This window comes from Sebastes fasciatus, chromosome 20, assembly GCF_043250625.1.
Source record: "Sebastes fasciatus isolate fSebFas1 chromosome 20, fSebFas1.pri, whole genome shotgun sequence".
NCBI classification, from domain to species: Eukaryota; Metazoa; Chordata; class Actinopteri; order Perciformes; family Sebastidae; genus Sebastes; species Sebastes fasciatus.
In genome coordinates this window covers 24,263,123-24,288,349 of record NC_133814.1, presented here as the reverse complement: position 1 = coordinate 24,288,349, position 25,227 = coordinate 24,263,123, and the positions used below count along the sequence as shown (strand labels likewise).

The following is a 25,227-nucleotide window of genomic DNA, read 5'->3' as shown; positions in this document are numbered from 1 at the left end:
GAGTTAAAAACAACCAAGATCTAAAAAAGTATTGTAAAAATGTGGCTTAAAACTGGATTTTGCACAAAGGGGATATGAAACGGGCCTTTACCTTGGTTAAAATTACGAATTTCTCTAGGTTTGAAAATTGGAATAACGTATGTACACAACTCAACAAAATATATAACATAGGTCTAGTCGATTTTAGACATTTTAATGTAGACTAGTTACATATTATACCTTTAAATATTATGCCTTTAAACATGCACTATCTACCTTTTAATATGCACTATCTGCCTTTAATCATGCACTATCTGCAACCATCTTGGACTCTAACCAATGGTGCACTTTACACTATACATCCTATATACCACTTTATAAACTGCACATATGTACATACTACATTTATTTATTGACGGACTGTACACACTATGTTCACCCATTCACTCTGTATCTTTTATATCTCTAATATTGTTTTTATAATTTTTGTATACCTTTACCTCTCCTGTGTTTCACTCTGTTTTCGGATGTTGCTGCTTTGACACCTAAATTTCCCTCCAGGGATTAATAAAGGTTCATCTTATCTTATCTTATCTTATCTTAAATGCTTCCCCATTTTCTCTATACCTTGTGTTAATCTTTAAAATCTGAATTTTGGGTTGTACGTTGTCCTAGCGATTAAGATGCATGCCACATAATAGCATCTTTTGTTGTATGTCATACCCATCTGTCTCTCCTTGCATTTCCTGTCTGTATTTATACTATCAGTATTAAAGGCAAATAAAGGCACAATGCCAAAAACACTACTGCATTTCCATAAAGTCCACAAAAATGAAAGTACATGTTGAACAGAAAAGTCAGCCTAATTGTGAGGTTAATTAAGGAGGTGATGAGAGTAAATAATAATAATAATCTGCATGTTCTGGATCAGGACTGCATTTGGTAGTAAAACTCGTCTGGAAGGAAGTAAGACAAACTGCAGAGTGTCTGTTACTTCCCGCAAATCAGTGGCCCGGGCCGAGCCCATTTTAGAGTAGACTAGGCACGACTGCTCGCTCAGATGGAGGAGCCGTCTCATTGCAGGCGACTGGCCACTGCAACACAGGGTATCAGGTCCTCCGCCGTACAGCAGCGGCCAAGCAGAAATCAATGTCACTGGAGGATAACCAGAACATCTACCAATCAATTTCCTGTAAGTTGGAATTCGGTAGGAGGGTTAGGGGAGGAGTGGTCGGGGGGGGGAAGGAGGAGAACTAGAGCTACATGATGGTGCACATGACATGGTGGGTGACATGTGGAATGAGGAGATTCAGGACTCGTCTGTGCAGTTAGTGATGGATCGGGTGGTTTTCATCTGAGTCAGAGATGATAAAGGGCTCCCTTTCATTTCTGACCTTTCTGCCCCTCGAAAACACACAAGCAAACTTTAGAGGAAAATTGAGAAAAAAAAAGAAGATAGGACGGTTTATACTGCTTTAACTGTATTTTCCAATTAACCTATGTGGCTTTTAAAAAATCAACTCAAGTCAATTTTATTTATATAGCCAAATATCAATTTGTCTAAGAGGGCTGACATCCTCTAACGTTGATTCAAATAAGGACACACAGAGAAAAGAAACACAAACTTTAGGAGAAGCAACAAAGCAAAGAACGCTCTTCCAGAAAAACTGCACATGATGCAATAGGCACCGGAAGAAATTACAAAGAGACGCTGGCTTACCTCTAAGTACAAAATTGATTTGGTCCACCCATTCTCTGGCCTCTTGAGGATTGCTGGCAGTGAACTAATGGGACACAGCGGCAATAATCCTGCAATTATCATCACATCCAAGGGTGCATTTATATGGATATAAATATCCTGATTTTTAATCTTCACCTCAATAAACCAACTCTCCTGCTAGCTGCCTAATAAGGAAGAAAAGGGGTGAATAGAAAGGTTCCCTTTTGAAATAGCTATGAGATTATCAGATCTAAAATATTCAATTAAGACATATAAATGCTGAAATAACTGTGTTATACTCAGGCAGTATGACTAATGTGCCATATAGAAGTGTGGATAAAATGTTTTCCAAATGGATTTAGATTAAAGCCCGACCGATACAGGATTTTTGAAGCAAATACAAATATTTGAGAGTTAGATATTTATTCATTTAAACATAATCCCATGTAGGGCTCTGACTAACAATTATTTTAATTATCGTTTAATCTGGTTATTTTTCTCATTTAATCCTTTGGTCCATAAAATGTAAAAATAACAATACAAAATCGTTGTCACAACTTTCTACAGCCTAAGTTGACGTGCTCAAATGTTTTGTCTTGTCCGAACAAAAGTCCAAATAACAAAAATATTCATCTTACCATCATAGAGGACGTAAAAAAACTGAAAATATTCACATTTGAAAGGTCTGAACTATCGAATTTTTGGCACTCTTGTTGCTTAAATAATGACAAAACAATTAATTGACTGTCAAAATAGGCTAATTAACAGGTTCATTTTTGTGTTGATCGACTAATTGATTAACAATGACACCATAGGGCCATTGTAGGTAAAAATAAATAAATAATGGAGCCGGTGGAGGGCGGTAATATTCAGAGAACATTTCCGAGATTTAATTTACGTGAGCCATCAAGTGCAAAACCACGGTACCGCCAGCCTGCAGCCGGCTGAAATAGTGTTATTATGGTAAGGATGTCCTCTGAGTACATATACGCATTTTCTTTCATTTTTTTTCTGTGTTTTTTTATGAACATAAATAAATACTAATATTATTAATATACTTTGCACTCGGCGGCTCACGTTACCGCAGTGTCTGGCGTCTGTGGTGTGATGAGGTTGATCCAACCCTGCAAAGTGAAGCTATGTGGTTCCATGACAAAAAAAAACACAACTTTTCCAAGATTTTTCGCACAAATTTGTGACTTTATAATCTCAGGAAAATTTTGTTTTTTTCTCGTAAATTTGTGAGTTCTTTCTCGTAAATTTACCACTTTAATCTAAATAATTTTTTATTTTTTTTGCCTACAATGACCCTCACATAAATACATTTCGATAAGGAGCCATTAAAATATTTTTTTTAGGAATTATGACCACTCAGAAAGTAGAAAAATTAACTTTTCACTCAATTACGTAATGAAGACACTGTTATGTCCGTCACAAAATACCCTCATAAAATCTTTGTCACTCATTACTGCAGTGTCTTGTTACTTACTGGACAACACACTGTATACACCAACATATGTGTAATTAAGATTTTAGGTAGTTCTGCTAAAGAAAAAGGGCTACTTTTGTACATTAGGACACTACCAAGGCCTCAAAAAGTATTCCAAAATAACATCTATTAAATTATATTCCCTGACACATACTATTAATTAGTAATCTGTACAGGCTTGTTGTGGTAATACACACCTGGTAAGACCGTCGACCGGGGCAAAAGAGCTCAAAACAGGACGTTTTTTTGGAGTCTTTTCTCAGGTTGGTCACCAGCTGCACGCTGTAGTCGATGATATAAAAGGAACCCTTCTGCTGCTTATCTGTAGGGATGAGTATACGTGGTAGGATGTTATCTGATTCAATTTACGAGCCTGTAATGTTTCTGTACGCTGGCATTTCAAACAAACCTTTTTCACTCCCAAAGTAGTAGAATATTGAATTGTTCAGGACACACCATCTCTTTTGCCACTCTGAGCCAAAGAAGCTGTGATCTAGAGGATGAAAACTACTGATATGACCAACGTTTGTTCAAATATATATTAATAAATACTTTTTATAGCTTCTTTTATTCTGCTCAGGTTAAAATTATGTAGTCAGCACCACTCATCTAGCACTCCGAGTAACTAAAACAAACGGCATTACTCGATAAAACCACTTCACCCAGGGCTGATATCTACAGTACATGCTGCTATACCTCTTCGTTTCTTCTCCAAGTGGCCTTGCTTCAAGATGTTTCCGAGGTCCTGGGCTGCCACAAGGGGGATGTCACCAAAGTCTGTGAACAGAAGCAGTTCATTTGTCCATTAAAAGGAACGTTTTATAGACAAAAGGAACCCATGGTGACTTCTTCAAATGTCTTGTTTTGTCTGACCAACAGTCCAAAACCCAAAGAAATTAAATTTATAATGATATAAAAGAAAGATAAAGTAGCAAATCCTCACATTTGAGAAGCTAGAACCAGAGAAAGTTTTCCATTTTTCTTGATTAATGCATTAAAACAATGAATTTGTTATTGAAATAGTTTCTGTCAACCAACTAATCAACTGATTGTTTCAGCACTAACTCCTAATACGCTGCACTTAAATGTTCCTCATTACCACACGCACACACACACAAACACACACACACCCTGAATGTAACGTCTCCAACCCTGTGGATCAAATACATCCCCGCTAGGCTTTAGGAAGCCGGGATCAATACATTTACAGTGCTGCTGAGCGCTGCAGTCCATTCATCTGCTCACATTGCACTTTTAATGGGAGCAACCTTCCTGTGGAAATCTCTCTTCAATTTGCAAAGTCAAATTTTAAACATGATAGGACGGACAATGGCACGACTTAAAAGGCTTTAGTTAATTAGTGCAGTTGTTAGGCAAGTACTGCACAATGCAGCTCATATAGTATTTAGCCTACTAGGCTATTTGTGCTGGAGAGAAGTTTGAAGAGAAGGAACTCCACACTGTTTTGTTTGTACTACAGTATACACATAATCACAGATTCTTGCTGGCATATGATGTTAATACAGGTAGAGTTGGTACGATACCAATACCAGTATCGGAAATGCGTCCGATGCTGCCCAAATTCGGGATTGGGTATCAGCGAGTACGTTGCAAACAACTACAGTGGGGTGCTAGTGGAGAGTGTAACGGCAATGGTAGTCGGAGCGAGGAAAACATAAGCCAATTGGCATATTTCAATAATAATAACTCTATATTTTTTTATCACAGTGGTATCGGATCGGTACTCGGTATCAGTCGGTGTTGTCCGTGTTTTTGTTTTACAATTCAGTTCTCAGTTCATGAAAGTTAATGACAACCTTTTCGGTTGCCAAAAAATATCTTATTCAGCGATCGGTTGTATTTAGCTCCACCCTCTCGTGTCACTTCTGGTGGCAAAAACCAACATGGCGACGGACAAAATGCCGAACTTTAGGTTTCAAAACGGCAGTCCACAAACCGATGGGTGACGTCACGGTGACTACGTCCACTTCTTATATACAGTCTATGGGGTGTAGTTTGCTATTAAGGTTATTTTGGTTGGCATTTTCACCTTCATGGGACAGTTGGAATCTAACCGGAAGCGTTGTACGGTAGTTATTCGACTCGACCACCAGGAGAGAAGCGGTTTTAACCAGCTGTTTCATGTTTTGAAGTTCTAACAAGAACTCTGTTTGTTTGACCTATTTGTCTAGCCTTTAGCCATTAGAGGGGATTTTGTAAAACTGACCCCAGGTCGGCCTTAAGGGCCGTCTTCCGCCCTGTGTTTCAACAGGGGTACCCGGCTTTTCCATGTGTCAAAAACAAAGCACAGCTTCCTCCGAATTCATTAGTCAACAGGCATTAGCCTCGCAGGGGAAAAAAAAAAGAAGCAAAGGGAGAGCAGGAACCGCCTTTTTAGTCTGAAACACAGGAACAATTTAAAGACCATTTACACTAGTCAGTGTGACACCCCATTCAGACCGCTGATGACAAGGGGAATGCCTGGAGTCCATCCCCCCCTCAGAAAGGACCTGTTTAACTGCTGGGAAAAACCAAACATGTCATCCCACATCTGGGCCCTCTGTTTAAACAAAGAGCATCGCCCAACTTTGGACAAACTTGAACCGCTTTCTCATTCATAAAAATCAGCAACATGAAAAAGCAGTTGAATACCGACGACGTCTCTGAAAGTTGTTTTGTTCTCAGTGAGTTTTCTCTGAATAACTTTGATCTAGAGAGCAAAATAAAGCTGATATTGGCTTTTTTTTTAACATTTCAGAGATTTAAGTTCACAACAATCCCGCCTGTGATCCCATAACCCCACACCACTTCAGCTCGTGGGCCTGACAGATGAGCGGGTCGTTCCAGAGCAGAGCCCCAGACACCTCACAGCACTAACACGCTCACATATCATCAGCCTGCCTTTGTGGATGGACTGACCGGTGACACTATAAATACAGAGGTGCTAAGGACTGTTTTGTCAAAGAGAACCTGATTCAGTACATCATAACAAACAGCGGTCATTATGTTCCCCCACCTCATCTATCTGCCGGCAGTCCGTCCATTTTTTTCCTGGGCCTGCTTCCCTGTTGCGGCCCACTTCTAATCCCCTCATCCGTCTGCTTCCCTCGCTCTTCATTTATCTCAAAGGTCGAGCCCGGCTAATAGATGAGGAGGTGCAAAATCAACACGGGATCACTCTGATCTGCCTGAGTCAATAAACATTACACATTCATGCATGTTTAACACTTTAACGCCGGGTGACCTGACCTCACTCGACTGTCCTGCTTTTATGAATCTCAAAACACGGGTACAACTTTAGTGAAAACTAGGGCTGTCAAAGTTAACGAGGTAATAACGTATAAACGCAAATTTGTTTTAACGCCACTAATTTCTATAACGCATTAACGCAATCGATCTTTCAGAGGTTGTAGCGGGCTCAGTTTTAAAGTTGGACGGAAGATATTGGCATCATAAGAAATTAGAAAACCTCAGGAATCCATTAGGTTTCCTTAGCTCGTCAGGAAGGATGATAAGTAACGCTCCAAACTTGGCGAGGAAAAACTAGTAGGGCCATTTTCAAAAGGGTCCTTTGACCTCTGACCTCCAGATATGTGAATGAAAATGGGTTCTATGGGTACCCACGAGTCTCCCCTTTACAGACATGCCCACTTTATGATCATCACATACAGTTTGGGGCAAGTCATAGTCAAGTCAGCACACTGACACACTGACAGCTGTTGTTGCCTGTTGGGCTGCAGTTTGCCATGTTATGATTTGAGCATATTTGTTATGCTAAATGCAGTACCTGTGAGGGTTTCTGGACAATATCTGTCATTGTTTTGTGTTGTTAATTGATTTCCAATAATAAATATACACATACATTTGCATAAAGCAGCATATTTGCCCACTCCCATGTTGATAAGAGTATTAAATACTTAACAAATCTCCCTTTAAGGTACATTTTGAACAGATAAAAAATGTGAGATTAATTTGCAATTTATCCCGATTAACTATGGACAATAATGCGATTGATCGCGATTGAAAATTTGAATTGATTGGCAGCCCTACTGAAAACATGCACACAATAGTTCTGGATTATTCCACGGGGTAGCAGCACAACCTGAAAGCATCACGCTGCTTAATGCTGCTCGCTCAAGTCCCTGATCCCCACCCTAAACAAAAACAGGCTCTGATTGGTCCTGAGTTAACAATGCCTCTTTTAATGAAAATTACACACTAACACCTCTTTGGGACCCGTGCGATTTTAAGTGGATATTCAGAGGTAATGTTATTCGAAAATGTGTAATTAAGGGCGTTAAAAAACCCCAACAACCATCATGGTGTTTGAGTTTTGAGTTTGACTACAGGCACGGAGAGACACATTAATGCATCTAATTAAGGCCTCATCAAAATCGCAGACAGACGGCACTCTTTCATAAAAATCATAAATTGCGTTATCAATTATTCAGGGCAATGCCATGACTTCATTTTCATCCCTTTTGCATTTTAATTAGCACCATCCACAGCTTTGGTATTGACATTAATTTGATGGCAATTTATTGATATTTCAGCATAACCTATTTAGCTGAGTGCAATTACCAACAAAGAGAAGCAGATAGATGTGATGTTAGAGCCGCACCACGTGCTTTGTAAATCAAGGTGAGGAGTTGCTACGGGCGACCCTAACTGAATCTAACTGCTCTCACTGGTCATCAGCAAGAAAAGATGCGAGTCACGCCATTTCTAAATGGAAGGAAATAATCAATAGAAATTGACCAGAGATATGCGTTTAATTGATCCTGACAAAGGGACATTTCCAAGCTGACCTGGGTGCTGATAAGCGCTCCGTTCTGTTGCCGTCCTGAACTTGTTTTAAACTCGAGGGGGGGGGGGGAGATACACAACAATGCATCTGAGCTGCCAGCGGTTTGCCACAGCCGCAATCTCTCATTTGGTTATTCACACTCTCTCAGCATGGTGTTATGAGCTCAGCAGTTGATCCCGCAAGAAAAGGCTGATTTATGTTAGCATGACCAGAGGGAGTTAATGTATTCTCTCATTAAAATCCACTTTACTTAGGCTGAAAGTCAATCAAAGGCTGGATGGAGAGTGAATCAAAGTGAAGGGAAATGGTTGGGTGGGAGGACTAATATGTTACATTAGATCTAACGGTGGTCATAATGCAACAAAGATGTTATGAAAACACAAAAAAATGCACTGAAGATGTTGATGGTGTGACACAAGATGGAAAGTGAGCGGTCGCTTTAGTGTCTTTTTCTGCGAGACGGTAGAGAGGCGGAGAGGAGCGACAGCACTGGCAGGGGAACATGTACTTCCAGAGGGTTTGAACCACTATTGTATCCGCATATAAAAACATTTAAATCAGCCACTTACATGGGGAAAGACTGCGAGATGAGGGAGGGAAAAAAGCCCTTTATCAGAATACAAATTTGGCTTATAACAAGCGTTCTCCTTTTGCTCTTCTGTGCCGCTTTTGAAAACGTTTTATATAAAAATATGTTACCTAAAATCATGCAGATGTATGCTGTTTATAATGTAATATACTGTAAACGTGTGGAGGATGTCTTGCTGCTGTATTTATGATGTTTCACACACAAGCAATGTCTTGTAATGGCGTGTGGGACGGGTGAAATGTTTAGAAAGACATGGAAATAAAATTAACTGATAATATTTTTATCTTGCTCCGTCCGTCAGTGGTTGTCTGGTTTATTTGAAGCCTGCATGTCTGTAATTTAGATCATTGATATTGGTTGTCTTATGTGCTTGCTCTATTTATTTATTTTTAGTGTGTGGGTCATGCGTGCTTAGTATCTGCTTTTAAAGTCTATATTTATGTGATCCTTTGTGAGGTTATACTGTATATTTGTAATGTTTAGCTGTTGTTGTTTGTGATTGTCATGAGCGCTATATGTGTTTTATTGGGTTTCTTATCATTTATCTTATATTTAACTTTATGTGCTTTGATGGGTTTCCGTTTGCTTTAGGGCTGCAACTAACAATGGTCTATAAAATGTCGTAAAAGAGTGAAAAATGCCCATTACTGTCTCCTTAAGACATATTCAAACTGTTTGTTTTGTCCGAACAACAGTCCAAAATCTTAAGTCAAAATACAACATTTTATTAGATTATAATAATTAAAAAAAAACAGCAAATATTTACATTTGAGGAGCTGAAACCAGTGTATTTTTGGTATATTTGCATTTAAAATAAATGACTTAAAATGATTATCAAAACTGTTGCTGATTATTTTCTCTATCGACTAATCAATAAATTGAGCGCCTTATCTGTCTGTTCTATAACAGCTGTTATTGTGTTTCTTATCATTTATGTTATATTGTACTTTATGTGCTTTTAGGGTTTTTGTCTGCTTTAGGGCTGCAACTAACGATGGTCTATAAAATGTCATAAAATAGTGAAAAATGCCCGTTACTAGCTCCCTTAAGACAGGTTCAGACAACAGTCCTCATCTTTAGTCAAAATAAATCAAGAAAACCAACAAATAATTGCATTAGAGAAGCTGAAACAAGTGTATTTTTTGGTATATTTGCATTAAAAAAATGACTTAAAATGATTATCCAAACTGTTGCTGATTATTTTCTCTATCGACTAATGAATAAATTGACAAATCTTTTCAGCTCTAGTCTACTTTTTGTCGCGCCTGTTTGTTTGTTTCTTTTAATTTGTAATGACTGAGGATGGAAATTATCCTTTTGTCTGGCAAATTTAAATCACACTAATGTTGTTTAACGTGTGCTGTCCCTCATAGATCAATAAATAAATAAATAAATAAAGTAAAGACGGAGAAAAATCCAGAGAAAAACGAAGCAACGGGGAAATACATCAGTTAACACTGGCCACTCTGGGATGGATATAGCTTTTGTATTTATGAGCGTGTAGAAGAGGTGACCCCCCTCACAGCACAGGTAGGAATCAAAATCATAAAGATATCATATGTTTTCTTTCTCCTGTGCTTAGTCGTTGAGCGCGGGGGGCTCTCACGGAGAGGTATTGCATTGAATGCAGCATCAGGGGGCAGGACCTGACCCCCACATGAACTCTGCTGATGAGGTGAAACAGAAGGCAGCGAGAGGCTCCCCGGCCCTGAGGGGGCTGCGGGGAGGAATGCTGCTGACTCTACAGACGGAGCGACAGAGACCGCAATCCTCTTCGATACTGTCCTTGATTAGGAAAAAGGATTCACTCAGTGCACCTTCACCCACCCGGCGCTCAATCTGCGAGCAGGCCAAAGCTAAATTGATACATTTTTCCTCATTAAAGAAGGAGGCCTTTGCGGCGCGTCCCTCCAGCGAGGCGGCCAGTAGAAGGGAGGAGAGAGACTGAGAGGCACTGAGGTTAAGGGCAGAATGTCTTCCCTGCCCTCCTCTCCTCCCCGTGATTTGATTAGGACTTCAGTCATCGATACATAAACCGTGTTTAGAACCTCCTAATGCATGTGTTTGAACCAAAGAAAACATGCAGTGCATTATATCAGGCTGCATGATGCCTGTATCCTCCTCTAATAATGTTTAATGGCACCGGGAATTTATGCAGGAGTGATTAAGGATTTTTTTTTTTAGATCAAGGATGTCAATCAGGTTAAACAACAGATGAGATAAAAGCTTTACGACTGAATAAAAACTTTAATATACGCACAAATGATCAGGTAAATATTTAATATCGCAGATTTGGATACTGGAAATATTGCAACTTTAATGCAGTGCAGAGATGTGTCGGTGTTTCTCTCTTTTATTGTCAGACTTAGTCTGTTACGCTTGATGCAATTTGGAAGAGAAAATAAATAAAGTTCTGTGCTTCTTCGCAGGATTAGATGTCAAGTCGTTCTAGGCTCCGTTTGGCTCTATTCCTACATTCAAACATCACAGGCCGGCCACTGTAAAGACACTAAGGGGCTAAATTTACTATGTGACATCGGCTTCCCCCTGGGCAGCCATAAGCAGCGTATACAGCGACCCTGAATTTCCCTTTTCTAGATTTACTACCACTATTGAAATGCTTAACTGCAGATACAATGATCCTCTAATCGCTGGGGATGGTTTTCAGCTGCTTCACTGACAGAGACAAAAAAAAAAGAAGGAAACAGTAGTAAGAATATAAATACCAACAATGGAGGAGTTCAGGCCCACAGGAGAGCCTGCATATCTGTGATAAAAACGGGATATAACACAATCAACGACAGAGCCTGGAGGGAAAAACACTCGGAGAAAATCGACACACTCGCTCTCTGAATGTACAGTTATTGCAACTTTAAAATGCTCCTGTTATTTCCACTAAAATGCTTTAAATATAATTTTAGCAATAATGGTAAGTAAGTATGTTCGTGAGGACCGTGTTATTGCACTGTGCTTTCTGAGCAATATCTCATGCTTATTACCTTTATATATAATTGGTCTTATTTTATAGTCACTGCTGTTACATATTATGCCAATAAACAATTATATGACGCTATCATTCTTTGACTCCTTTCATAAATCACCGTCCAATGGGCAACAGGTGTTACAGAAAAATTATTCTGTCAAGGAAAGTAAGGCCAAACGCTCAAAATCGGAGTGTAAAGAAGGTGGTTTCGTTTAAAATAAGAATATTAATTTAAATTATTTTCATATTTTACTTATTGGGATTAATATAAATTACTTTAAATAATATAATAAAAACAACATTTCCTATTAATAAATTATAAAAAGATGATTATTTATTGGAGCAAGTTTTTCCCAGTAAATGGCACTACATATTTTACTGGTTTTTTTTAATTTAAATTATGTTAATTCTTGTTAACTCTAAATTTCATTCATACTGTGATATTATGTCTATATTTTTAGCAGGTTTCCATTCAGTCTTTCATAAACAAATATGATTAAAGACGGAAAAATTACTTAATCTGGCCTTTTTGTAAAAAATTAGAATATTTTGCAGATCTGTTTTTGCTTGTTTTCCTATTTTTCAACAGGAAATATGGTTGATTTTTAAATAGCTGCAATAAAATACATCATATTATCAAGTATTTGCAGTATATAAAAATTAATATATATTATATTATATAACAGGTGGACACTTTAAAAAAAAGGATTTTTCCATTATTCATAATTGTTTATAATTTACAAACTTTAATTTACAACATTTCTTATATTTTTTATTGGATTCAAAATAATAAATCAGTAAATAAACCAGGAAAAAACATCTTTGTTGCAATGCTTCATTCAGAGGAAAACGGTTAACAACCTCGATGACAGTAACTGCAGCATAAGTCATTTAAAACGGATTTTATGACAACATACAAATGCATAGAAAAATATAACGCAATATAAACAATAAAACAATCTCAATATTTACTTTTTTATTATGTTTGCACACTTCTTTTTTTTTACTGTTTTACACACGCAACCAAAATTATAATCACTGAATATACTAAATTTAGCTAAATAAACCTAATAAATATAAAAATCAATAATAACCCTGTTTATTTAAGCCTGGCATCTTTTTTTTCTTTTTTTTTAAATATTGTCACTTTAACTGTAATAACATTTTTAAGTTTCGTATCTAAATACAGAATTTTTTTTGTTTAAATACAACTAATTACAGTTTTTTATACTGCCAAACTGTGTGAACAGTACAATCAAACGTTTTCCCAATCGCTTCTGATTCCATTTCTTTTAGATAAGCTAACTTACAGCATAAGCCACTACAAATCAATGGTAAAAAATTTCCATTGTAGATAAAGAACAAGCCCTCGGCAGCCCTGTCCCACTTGGCACACACACACACGAGGCTGACTTCTTCCAGCCGAGCGGAGATCCCGGCGTAAAGAGGGATGCATCCTCAACATCCTCGAATAACTCCACAAGGGCATGTTAATGACCTTAAAGTGCTACATTACAGCAACAATTAAACAGAGGGATCCCAGAGGCATTGGGAGCCGTCGTGTCACTGTCTGTGTACAGGCCAACACATCTCTCCCATCTCCATTTATTTCCCTAAGAAATCAGCGGGGCCACCTGGGCTTGGCATTGAAACTTCATTCATCTCCAGAAATGGATTCCAGTGGAGGGCAAAATCAAATTCTCATTTGCAAGGCAAGGGGAGAAAGAGAGGGAGTGAATGCAGGAGGTACCTGGGAACGCTAACCTCTGGGTGAACCCGCCGCATCTGATAGTTTTGCTATTTGTCTGTGACATTGACAGCTCTGGGGGAGATTAGGAGCCACCCTGCCCCAGCTTCCCACTTTGCATTCTGCCTATGTGCCTCTTTACAGATGGACTGCTGCACATTTACCTTCTCCTGTTTTCCCTGGGTTTCAACACGGCGCTACACCAGAGGCAACGGAGGGATGTAATTATAAGCAATGCAACAATAAAACAAAGCAAATGAGGGGAGAGCTGCATCAGAGGGCTTGCAAACCGAGAGGATGCAAAAAACTACACGGTGTGGCTTTTGGTGGGGGTGAAGCCGGAGATGAGAGTGATGGATGCCCTTCGGTTAAATACGTCCAAATCCCCCCTTCAAGCCGCTCTCTTCTTGCCAGGCAGTGTGAGTGAGTGTGTGAGAGAGAGTGTACAAGATTAATAGTGTAAACAGCGAGGGAGAGAGGGAGAGAAAGGCAGCGGGGAAAGAGAGAGAAAGAAAAGACTATCAGCATCTGCAGCAGCACAGTAGCCCTAGGGGAATAGTGTGAACTTTTGAACCCTGGTGGCAAGCAGTCGCAGCGATGCACAGAGCCTGCTCCTGCCTTGTAATGTGTGTGTGTGTTTCTACAAAAGCACACAGGCTTCAGCTGAGAGAGGAAAGGAAAGGAGAGTGAGGAAGACTGGGGGCTCATTAACATATTCCTCGCTTCCTCGCAAACGAGCTGCCGCTATCCAAATGTCACGAAATCCATACACCGATGAATGCCGTGAAAAATTAATCTCCACTTCAGGCAGATCTCCTGACAGATAGATACAGTAGATGGCTATCAGAGAAACTCCACATAAACTTTGTGACTGATGGGCGTCCTGTGACGGGAAGGCCAATCATTCACACAACTCTGGACTGAGTGCAGACAGGTCACAGGTTGGTCAAGCAAGAGGCCAAAGGTCAAGAGTTCAGTACGTGGGCAGACAGCATGACCACAGGCCAACAAACCTACGAGGAGGTCATCTATGCTGACCTAAAATACTGTCCAGGTGCGGCATACAATTGAGAAAAACTGTGATAAATGCTAAGTTTATTCACATTCTTGTCCTTTTATTTAATCTATTTTCTTCCTCTGTGAAGCACACAGAAACTTGCTCTTTCTCCATGACTTAATTTGCCTTCAAACACAGACAAGGGGCCAGTTGGCACTTTAAACATTGCTGATTAACCCTCTAATGGAGCATCAATCTGTCAGCTGGCAACGTTTTTTCCCATTTCACCAGCCAAGAGACCCGGGCATGCACCCTCAAAAGCACTTCACTTTATATAGCTTTTTCAAGCTTCAGCCAAAGTGACAAAATTTAGATTTAATATTCTATTTACCAGCACAGTGTAATAATGTTGTTACTGTGCATTGGCTCCTCATATTCAAATGAGAAATATGCAACAGCGAGACATAAATTCAAATTGGTTATCCAACTGCATTCTATTGCAAGTAATTGGTTTAGGAAATTGGGTCGGCACAGTAATCACAGACAGGAGTCACATTTTTGCATTCTTTAAATAGGCCAACACAACACAACACACCTGCCTTTAGTGCTACCGCTATTAACTGATTAATGGACAGGAATTAATCAGCAACTATTCTGATAATTGATTAAGTAATTTTTCAAACAAAGATGGCAATTCCCTAGTTCTCAAATGTAAGAATACGCTGCTTTTCTTTGTCCAATGTGACAGTAAACTGAAAACAAGCAATGTGAGGAAATTACTTTGGCCTCCAGGAAATATTTTTCGTACATTTTATAGACCAAATGATTATTTGATTAATCGGGAAAATGAAAAAATAATCAGTACCTGCAGCTAGAGCTGCAACAATTAATCGATTAGATGTCAACATTAAGTTAATCGGCAACTATTTTGATAATCAACTAATCGGTTTGAGTCATTTTTTAAGAAAAAAAGTCTGATTCCAGCTTCTTCATGTGAATATTTTGAGGTTGCTTTGCTCCTCTATGACAATAAACTGAATATCTTTGAGTTGTGGATAAAACAAGACATTTGACGACGTCGTCTTGGACTTTGGGAGACATTGATGGACATTTTTCCCCATTTTTATCGAGAAAATAATTGACAGATTACTCGACAATGAAATTGCCTATATCTAAAGTAAATTAAGTAAGTAAATTACACAAACAGATAAAGTGACTTGATGAGTATGGCAGAAAATAACATGCACATGGCATCTACGTTTTGATCAATTCTACCTCCACACCTGAGCAAAACACAATATGGTGCATCATAATAGAATCATTACGATCACAAAGAAGAAGAGGGAGATGTATCGAAAGCGTCATCTTTTCTGCACGCCTCCTGAAACAAAGCTCTTCCTGCGGTGCTCTGTCATCGCTGCAGCTTCCAAGCAAACATCCCCGAGCGCCCAGCGGTGCTCCCCCAATCAAAGAAAAACAAACAGGCCATTTCAACTTCGTAAACTTGACCTGCAAACAGCATGACGGGGCTAAAAGCCCCACGTCTCCGGCTGTCTCCTGGGGTCTATGTTTGTGTGTGTAAAAGAGATTCACGCCAGAGGGAAGCATTTTGTGCACATATTTGTTTATGTATGCAAAATGTATTGGAATGGCAGAGATGGAAAAAGAAATCCTGAAAATGTGTGTGAGCCCCAAATAGCAGAGAGAGAAAGAGAGAGAGAGGGGGGCAGACGAGGCTGGAGTGAGGATGCAGGCGCGGTCAGGTCACCGGTGCGGTCGGCGGGTGAAACTCAGTTCACATTACCATGCAGACACCCGGGCTAACAATGGAGGCTCCATCTGTTCCTGTCAGCCATTACAAATCTGGTGTCACCCAGTCCGCTGAAGACAACAGGCCACCGCATCTAATCAAACGGCACAGGCTCCTCCTGCGTGTAAAAGCAGCCATCGACTTCACACTCACTCACTCTCTGGTTAGGGAACAGAGAGCAGCGAAGGCAGGCAGTCGATTACCACGGATAATACATTCTCCGAGTCACAAAGTCTCTATTGTGTACAGTAGCCTCAAATAAAATGATACGATTAAACTCAACTTGATTTTCCACTTTCTCTTTAAAGCCAAATGCTTTTCTCTAAATCACAAAATTACCTTTCATTTTTGCATTAAAAGGAATAAAAGAAAATCGTCACCATGGATGATTGTTCCTCCCCAAAAATGCCACTGATTTCATTAAGTGGTTAAGCCATTATTTTCCACAAACACTCCCTCTTCCATTGAAGCAGACCGCCCAGCAGAAAAGTGTGAGCCCTTTCTTTCAACCGGCGGTGAACAGAGAATGAACTATGAACTCCACATGCCCTTTTAGTGAGGACACAGGCCATTCACTACGCTAACACGGTCGCTGCAATAAAGCTGCCTCACAAGCTGTGAGGTGTAAATTTGTCTTACAGAATCAAATGTTATGATTATTGATCCAACAATAAAATGTGTGTGTTTTTTCTTTTTAAAGTGTAGTTGTTTAGTGTCGAGGGGGGCATTCGATATTCAAAGCAAAAATGCAAATGAAAGAAAAAAAGAAGATTCTAGTAGTGCTGCATAATTGGCTATTTCTCACATTTAACGCCAAATATGGCGCGACACAATGTTCGCGCTTTAACAACATCCACAGTAACAGACGGCGTAGTTTGTGGTTGTGCGTATTATCGTTATGGCCTTAAGGGAATTTTTTAAAGCATTTTATTGTTTGATTTTGTTTGTTTCCCCAAGGAAATCTCGTCTTGTTTATTCTGAAATGAACAATTCAAAAAAATGAATTATCATTGTCTTGTGGTCTATCTTCCCACCATCTGCCGTGATATGTTTACTCTATTTTTCCAAAATTGAGAAAGGCGACGGTTACTCTTCTGTGGGCAGAAGAGTTCATTAAGACATTTCCAAATAAGGAGATTGTTTTTGACTACATCCAGCTGGCATTAACTATCACAAAACGACTGCAAACGCTTTTTTCTTATTGGGAAATTCCACATGATTCTGGCTTTACCTCAGGAAAAGGAGCTGAAAAAGAAAGCACAGGGTATAGATGGGCACCTGAGGCAGCCGAGTCAATAATGCCCACCTGCGGCATGTCACGTCAAGGGCTATTAGCTGGCACATAGAGTCAGAAATACAAAAACTCTGAACGGGAGGGAGGACAAGTCCAAGAGGGGAAGATAGAGAGAAAGATTGATAAAGGGAGAGAGGGATGGAACACACATGGCCCCTCAGGTACAGTGTTGTATTTCAAACCCGGTTGTGAAAGAATAGAGGGGCTCAGGGTCAATCAATCACTGCATTAGCCTGCAGCTACAAAGCCTCCTCTCTGTGTGGGCCGCCTCCACGCCTCCCACAGTCCGCACATACAGCTGAAGGGGACAGATCAGGAGCTGAGGATCCGCCACTGGAGGGAGCTCTAGGTCCCCAATCAGGCCTTCGTGAGCCTCCTTTTTCTCCAGCACCAGGACAGCCTACCTGCAGACTGGCCAGGAGGAGGAGTCACCAGAGCCAGGCAGAGGTAGGAGGCCAGGGAGGGAGGGAGGGAGCGAGGGAGCGAGGGAGGGATTCACAGATGTGGTCTGTTTTTTCAAATTAAGAAAGCGAGCAACAATATACAGGGTTTGACTGCGCTTCCTGTGGCGAGGTGTAGGTGTGCCAGCGAGGATGGCGAGGGTTGTTTGTTAAAACTGTTTAGTTTTCTCAGAGGAATACCGCATTGTCTCCTGTGACTCCTCCTAATTTCCTTTGTTGGTGCAGAATTCCTCGAACACTGTGGCCTTTCGGCATGTTCACACAGATGATATAGACATCTATTATCAGGGTTAAAATTTCCCTTCATTGTCCTTGGTTAAAGTAGATGGTATGATATATATATAATCTGGGCTAATGTGTGCTGCGCAAATTAAAAATTCTTGCCTTTTTTTCATTTGAGGAAAAAGCCATCAGTGCTGCTTTGCCGCACATAGACACCCACATTTAGAATTAGGCCTTTTAGAGCTCAGATCTCTGCACTGCGCAAATAGCCTCACACACACACACAGGGAATCAGAGTCAGGACTATTGTTAACTCACAGTCAGCGGCTCCATCATCCTGGTAGTCAGAGGCTACAGAGGCGTCGTCCGATGGGGCAGAGCGACCCAGACTGGAACTGCGGTTGTCATCAGAACCATCGTCATCCCGGAAGTCCGCTGGGTGTGTATGTGTTGGTGAAAATGTGAGAAATAGAGCAAATGTGAGTGAGTGTGTCACGTTAGAAAAGACTTTGACTTAACTTTCAGTAGTACATGATAAACCTGTGACTGATTTGTGCTAGGGATGCACCGATACCGAAACCGGATCGGATATTGAGTCATGACTGACTCAATGGGGGACGATCTATTCAATTCAGTTCTATTTTTATATACTTTATACATTATAAACTGGAATTTTAATTCCTGTTTAAGTTTCGACCAATTTGATTCTGCAATAAAAAGTTTACACTTGAATTGTAATTCCTGTTAATTTTAAAGATTTTTTACCAAGTTGCTGGTGTATTTATTTATTACATTTTGTTTAACAAAGTTAGAAAAGCTATGTTTAAGTAAAGCCTGATGTCGCCTTACACATAAAAGAATGATCCCATTCACTTCCACACAGTGAGCCATACAGCTCATTAATTAAAAACTGGTATCAGATCAGTACTCGGTATCGGGCGATACCAAAAACTCGGTATCGGGACTGCAAAAGACGGATCGGTGCATCCCTAATTTGTGAACTTTAATCTACCAGAGTATGTAATCACACACACATAATAGATATACACTCATAGCTGAAACAACTCAGTGTCGATACAGCAGTTTGTGTTACTTTGATGATAGAGATTCTGGGTAATTTTACTTACATGAAGGGAAGGGGAATTCTTGAGGGTTTCTGTAAAATCAGAATAAGCATATATCAAAATCTTTTACACTGAATTTTAAAGCTTTCTGTGCTTTCATTTTCAGACAACTCAGCTCCAGTGTTGCTTCAAGAAATTGAAAAAAAAAGCAATTGTTTCCTGTACAGAAGGTCACAAAACCACAAGTCTTGTATACCAGAGCATGCGCGTCTTATCGTGCAGTGCAGGCAACACCAGTGGAGCCGTTTCCGGAGTAAACTATCGTACTTCTTACAAGAGTTTTTTTGGACTGTTCATGCTTGGAAATTAAATCACATTAAGATTAAATCATCCAGATCAAAACAGATTATTCTACGAGATCTTTAAAAACAATAAATAAGAGCAAGCATGAAGTCTTGAAGGTGACACCATTAGACTAAATGAGTTCCTTCAAAAGTAATTTTGCCAACTGTGTTTAAAGCAATTACAGCAACAATTAAGGTTCTTGGTGGTATTAACAGCAAAAGTTAGATAATGGTGGCATGAAATTACATTGTGACACTTGACTAGTAAAGCTTTGCTAAACACTGATTTAATGCTGCTTCTGGAGGTGGAGTCCTACCTTACGTGGACGACCCTGAAGTTATTCAGTAAGACTTTCCGTGTCTCTTCGGCATTTTCAGTGAGGTCCTCGCCTTGAAGGATCTCTGCTACAAACAGCTCACAGTCTGAAGAGAACAGATAACACTGGTAGCATGGTGTTTTATCAAGGACACAATTTTGAAGCATTCAAACATTGAATAACACTTGATCAAGTTAATAATGTTTGTTTGAGATAAAACCCTCAGCATTTGCTCAAATTATTTACTAAGATAAAATCCCATAATAGAGTGGTGGAGGAATGAGTCCTAAAACCTGGAAATGAGTAAGCATTTTAGCACTTCTGGTTCCTTCGTCTGGAAGTCAATGTTTTTTTTTTAATGGGTTTTTAGTTAGACGCCTGAAATAAGGTCTGTGATTAACACAAGCTGAAGAGAATTCAAAGTTTTGTTCTACGATATAAAATACGTCAGAAATTATCTCACTTGTGAATTTTGAAGCTGTTCTATGAGTGTGTTCCAATCCGCGTACTTCTGTACTTACACTTACTATTTTGAGTGCATAAGTGCGTTCACACTGGGAAGTACGGCAAAATGCAGTGCACTCAAAGTACCCGGATGTTATACTCAAAACGGTCAGATTGTTGAGTGTGGAACGTTGGACACTTTCCACACTCAATTGTCGCCATCTTGGCTACGTAGCGGAAGGGGCGGGACCACGACCACTATTCAAACATATGTAGATAACAGAATAAAACAATACAATACGTAAACATACCGGTGCATTTTCAGCCAACAGGAGGACACATCGTAGGCGACGACGTAGGAAACGTAATTTCCACTCTGCTCTAATTTTTTTCTTCAACAAAGCAGGCAGATATTTTGGCGGGTAGCGAGCCGCGGTGAAATGTTGCGATCGTCATTTACGGTCAGTGCGCCGCATAGTATTCGATTTGAGACGACAACACTCCGTTGAAATGTACGCACTACTCAAGTAATTTCAGACTGCACACAGTGCACTACATTGAAGTGTACTTCAGGAAGTACGTGGATTGGAACACACTATGTCTTTAAAAAGGCGGTTGTTAACAACTTAGCAAGCTAAATGAGACTACTAAACGTCATCACGCCGACTTGTCCTCCTTTACCTCCTCGCTGTTTATACTCACGCTAAAAGTGGTGTTCATTTGTGGAGATTATCTTGCTGAACAAAACGTAAAGTATCATGAACGTTTGTTTGCCACATGGAAAAATCCCATTGGCTTTTTGTTGAGGGAACCAGGGCGATACTAACTTCCTGGTTGGCCTACAAACATACATCATCCCTGCAGCTCTCTATTAGGAGTTGCAGATCACACTTCAATCTGTCCTCCCGAAGTCTGATTGGTCATGAAATATCATAAAAGTCTAAATATAAGTTTGAAAAGTTTCTCACTTTCTCAAGTAATTTCATACTCGTACTGCAGATGGACACTGAACATCTGTACAATATAAATCCAACACAACAACCTTTCAGCTTTCAACACAACTTGTCTCTACGTACATACTGTATGTTTGATAATCTATTCTACATGTTTAATACATCTCGGTTAAAGCTTCTCCTTTACAAAGAGTATGGCTTTATGTTTGGGTGCCTGTACTGTACATATACTGTAATTCAAATGGAAACTCATAAAACACATTGGTAAAGTCTCACTGATGTAAAATACTCATTTCAAATATTCCAACTTTTTAAAAATGTGTTGGTTGTTTCTATAATGATGACTGGCGACTGAAATATTTAAGCTGTTTATAGTTTTACCACTACATTGCTTCTTCAGGGCCTAAAAGCATTAAACTCTTGTGTGGTTTACATGTAAGAATTAAATCCAAAGACATAGTGGTAAGACATTACGCTTTCAAATGTCTTTAGAAAGGAAGTATGATGAATATTTTCTTTCACCGTGGTATTGAATATTACTCAGTAAAGTAAGAACCATGTCTGTAAAACAGGTCGACCTACATCCCCATCTGATTAGATGTCCTTATGTTCTCCCACGCTACATAAAGGGACGGACATATGCAAATGTTCTTCCAAAGGCACTGGAAACAGTACATGCAAATGTAGTAATATACTGTATAGGTCAGCCTCTCATTGTGCGATATGTTTTTTATTTTATAGTTTTTCATTTGTAAAAATAGAAGCAACAGCAGCTGCGATAAGTTTCTGAGCAATAAAATAAAGAATAAAAAGGAAGATGCGACATCCTGTTTTTTAGGTTAGTTCGCTTTGTCAGTGTGTTCACAACCAGTAGAATCATATCATTTGTACATTTTAAATGTCATGTTGACGTGATAAGCATGTGAACTTACAGTTACACTCTTATTTAATCACAGGATTGAGAGATACTGTTTTAAAAAAGCATTATTAACAGTAAAATGTAAAGACATTACCATCCAAAAGCCGCCTAATGTCCACCGGGATTGTTCCCATCCCGTGCTTTCACCTGTCCAACTCCAGACACTTTGGTTCCCTTGATTTTCAGACTTTTTCCACCCCTTCACACTTTGGTTTTTACTCCACAAGGCAGCCTATGTGCACCCAGCCTCTGTCATACTGTTACAGCTCCATGGCAGATATAATAGCATGGCACAGCATAGCATCTAACCACCTGTGTCCTCTTGTTCTGAAACCTGACTTCCGTGCATGCATATAGATTTGCACAAAATGGGGTGGAGCAGGTGCACGGATGACAACTTCCTCTGCACTCTGGTTTCTCAGTCGAGACAAGCTGATGACAAGGTTTGACTAACACAGAGAAAACCCCTCTGTCTGACCTACAATAACGCTGTTGAAAACAAAGCCTGAGTGGGGGCCGTGATCCTGTACAGTGGATACCTTTAGCAGCATCGGAGCCTCGCAAAACTGCCTGTAATAAAGATGTGAACAAACATCTTATGTAGAAGCAGGTGTTTGTGGTGAAACACAAAATGAGCAACTTGAAAAACATGATTACAGCAACTTTGAATATGACTTCTGCTGAAATGACATGCATCTCTGCCTCTCTTTTAAAGCTTTCCCTTGTATATATGTGTCCGTCTGCCTGATAATCAAATGGCAATAGATAAAAGATCAAAGGAATTTGGTTTGTATAACTTGCCAACTAGTGTATAACCGTGTCAACATCTTTCCATATCCAGTTACCTTTAGAAGTGCTTTAAATAATGCAAAAATCCCCTTTGTCATAACTTCAAATCTTCAACCAAATGACCTGGGCTCACATGTCCAGGTTGGCGAGCATCTGGACTGCTGAAGTGTCCTTGAGCAAGACAGTGAATCCCTGCCAGCCAGCTCCAGATATGTTGCTGATCTTTTGCAGCCTGACCTCCCTGCAAAGTGGTGGGAAGACCACACAGACAATTGCCCCACGGGGATCAATAAAGTACCACATTATATTGAAAAAAAATACTTGTCAGCAAAATAAAACGCCCCCTAGGTGTTTTTTCAATTTAATAAAAAGCTATTTAAATCTTATAAACCGTTGAAATAATATCTAAATATCACTCTGAAATCAAATACTGCACCCAGCAGCACAGAAACTACCAGGGGGTGGAAAGTAACAAGTACATTTACTCAAGTTCTGTACTTAAGTATACATTTGAGGTACTTATACCCTACTTGAGTATTTTTATCTTCTCTAAATATTGTACTTTTTACTCCACTACATTTATCTCACAGCTTTAGTTACTTTGCAGATTCAGATTAACATTACAAAATATAACAAACAAATAAATGATGATCTTATTATATCAATAAGGGTTTATTGCTACCAAGGGGGGAAGTCACATGCTATCCAGCAGTATGTAAAGTAATATAGAAAATATATATATATAAATAAAGTAAAATGAGTTCCAGATGTACCAGCTGCAACATTAAAGTGATGAACACATTAATGCATCAATAATTGTAATCCAATAATATAATATATATTATTCTAAAATGGGCCATTCTGCATAATGACTACTTTTACTTTTGGCACTTTTAAGTTTATTTTGATTCTATTACTTTAGAATACTTTTAGTGAAGTAACATTTGGAATGCAGGACTTTTACTTGTAACAGAGTATTTCTAAACTGTGGAATTAGTACTTGTACTTAAGTAAAAGATCTGAGTACTTCGTCCACCACTGGAAACTACTAAAACAGGCAAGCAGCAGACCAGCATACCGGATGCTGGTGTATTGGAGAAATTATTCTGCATTACTTTTACATTAAGCAAAGGGGTCAACTGTGTTTTCTCCCTCCAGTACATGTTCAAGGTCATTATAACCTTGGTACAAAGTAGGGTTTTGGTCAAACAATGGTGCCTGGTTTATTTATAGATAGATAGATAGATAGATAGATAGATAGATAGATAGATAGATAGATAGATAGATAAAATATTATCATAGATAGATAGATAGATAGATAGATAGATAGATACAATATTATGATAGATAGATAGATATATAGATAGATAAATAGATAGATAGATACATAGATACATAGATAGATACAATATTATGATAGATAGATAGATAGATAGATAGATAGATAGATAGATAGATAGATAGATACATAGATAGATAGATAGATAGATACATACATAGATACATAGATACATAGATAGATACAATATTATGATAGATAGATAGATACATAGATATATAGATAGATAAATAGATATATAGATACATAGATAGATAGATAGATAGATAGATAGATACATAGATAGATAGATAGATAGATAGATAGATAGATAGATAGATAGATAGATAGATAGATACAATATTATGATAGATAGATAGATAGATACATAGATATATAGATAGATAAATAGATATATAGATACATAGATAGATAGATAGATACATAGATAGATAGATAGATAGATAGATAGATAGATAGATAGATAGATACATAGATAGATAGATAGATATATAGATACATAGATAGATAGATAGATAGATAGATAGATAGATACATAGATAGATAGATACATAGATACATAGATAGATAGATAGATAGATAGATAGATAGATACATAGATAGATAGATAGATAGATAGATAGATAGATAGATATATAGATAGATAAATAGATAGATAGATAGATAGATAGATAGATAAATAGATATATAGATACATAGATAGATAGATAGATAGATACATAGATAGATACATAGATAGATAGATAGATAGATAGATAGATAGATAGATAGATAAATAGATATATAGATACATAGATAGATAGATAGATAGATAGATAGATAGATAGATAGATAGATAGATAGATAGATAGATAAATAGATAGATAGATAGTAACTTTTTGCAGTGTGTCCCAGTTTTGTGGTTGAAACAAATGACAGACTATTAGTGTTTTGAATTAATCATTTAACGCTAGTAGTATT

General features: G+C 38.7%; 1 protein-coding gene across 2 annotated transcripts in view; it reads right to left on the bottom strand.

The window, feature by feature from the left end:
* Positions 1-22,490, bottom strand: part of skap1 (src kinase associated phosphoprotein 1) — a 37,002-nt gene extending 14,512 nt beyond the window's left edge. For both annotated transcript variants that reach the window (XM_074619760.1, XM_074619759.1), the window contains exons 1-8: positions 22,234-22,490; positions 19,824-19,929; positions 19,226-19,254; positions 18,417-18,533; positions 3,885-3,965; positions 3,598-3,681; positions 3,386-3,510; positions 1,700-1,763 (exon numbers count right to left, since the gene is read on the bottom strand). In XM_074619760.1, coding sequence (XP_074475861.1) covers positions 1,700-1,763; positions 3,386-3,510; positions 3,598-3,681; positions 3,885-3,965; positions 18,417-18,533; positions 19,226-19,254; positions 19,824-19,929; positions 22,234-22,273 — 646 coding nt within the window. In that variant the 5' untranslated portion in view covers positions 22,274-22,490. The remainder of the gene's footprint in view (positions 1-1,699; positions 1,764-3,385; positions 3,511-3,597; positions 3,682-3,884; positions 3,966-18,416; positions 18,534-19,225; positions 19,255-19,823; positions 19,930-22,233) is intronic.
* Between the last annotated feature and the right edge of the window lie 2,737 nt (positions 22,491-25,227).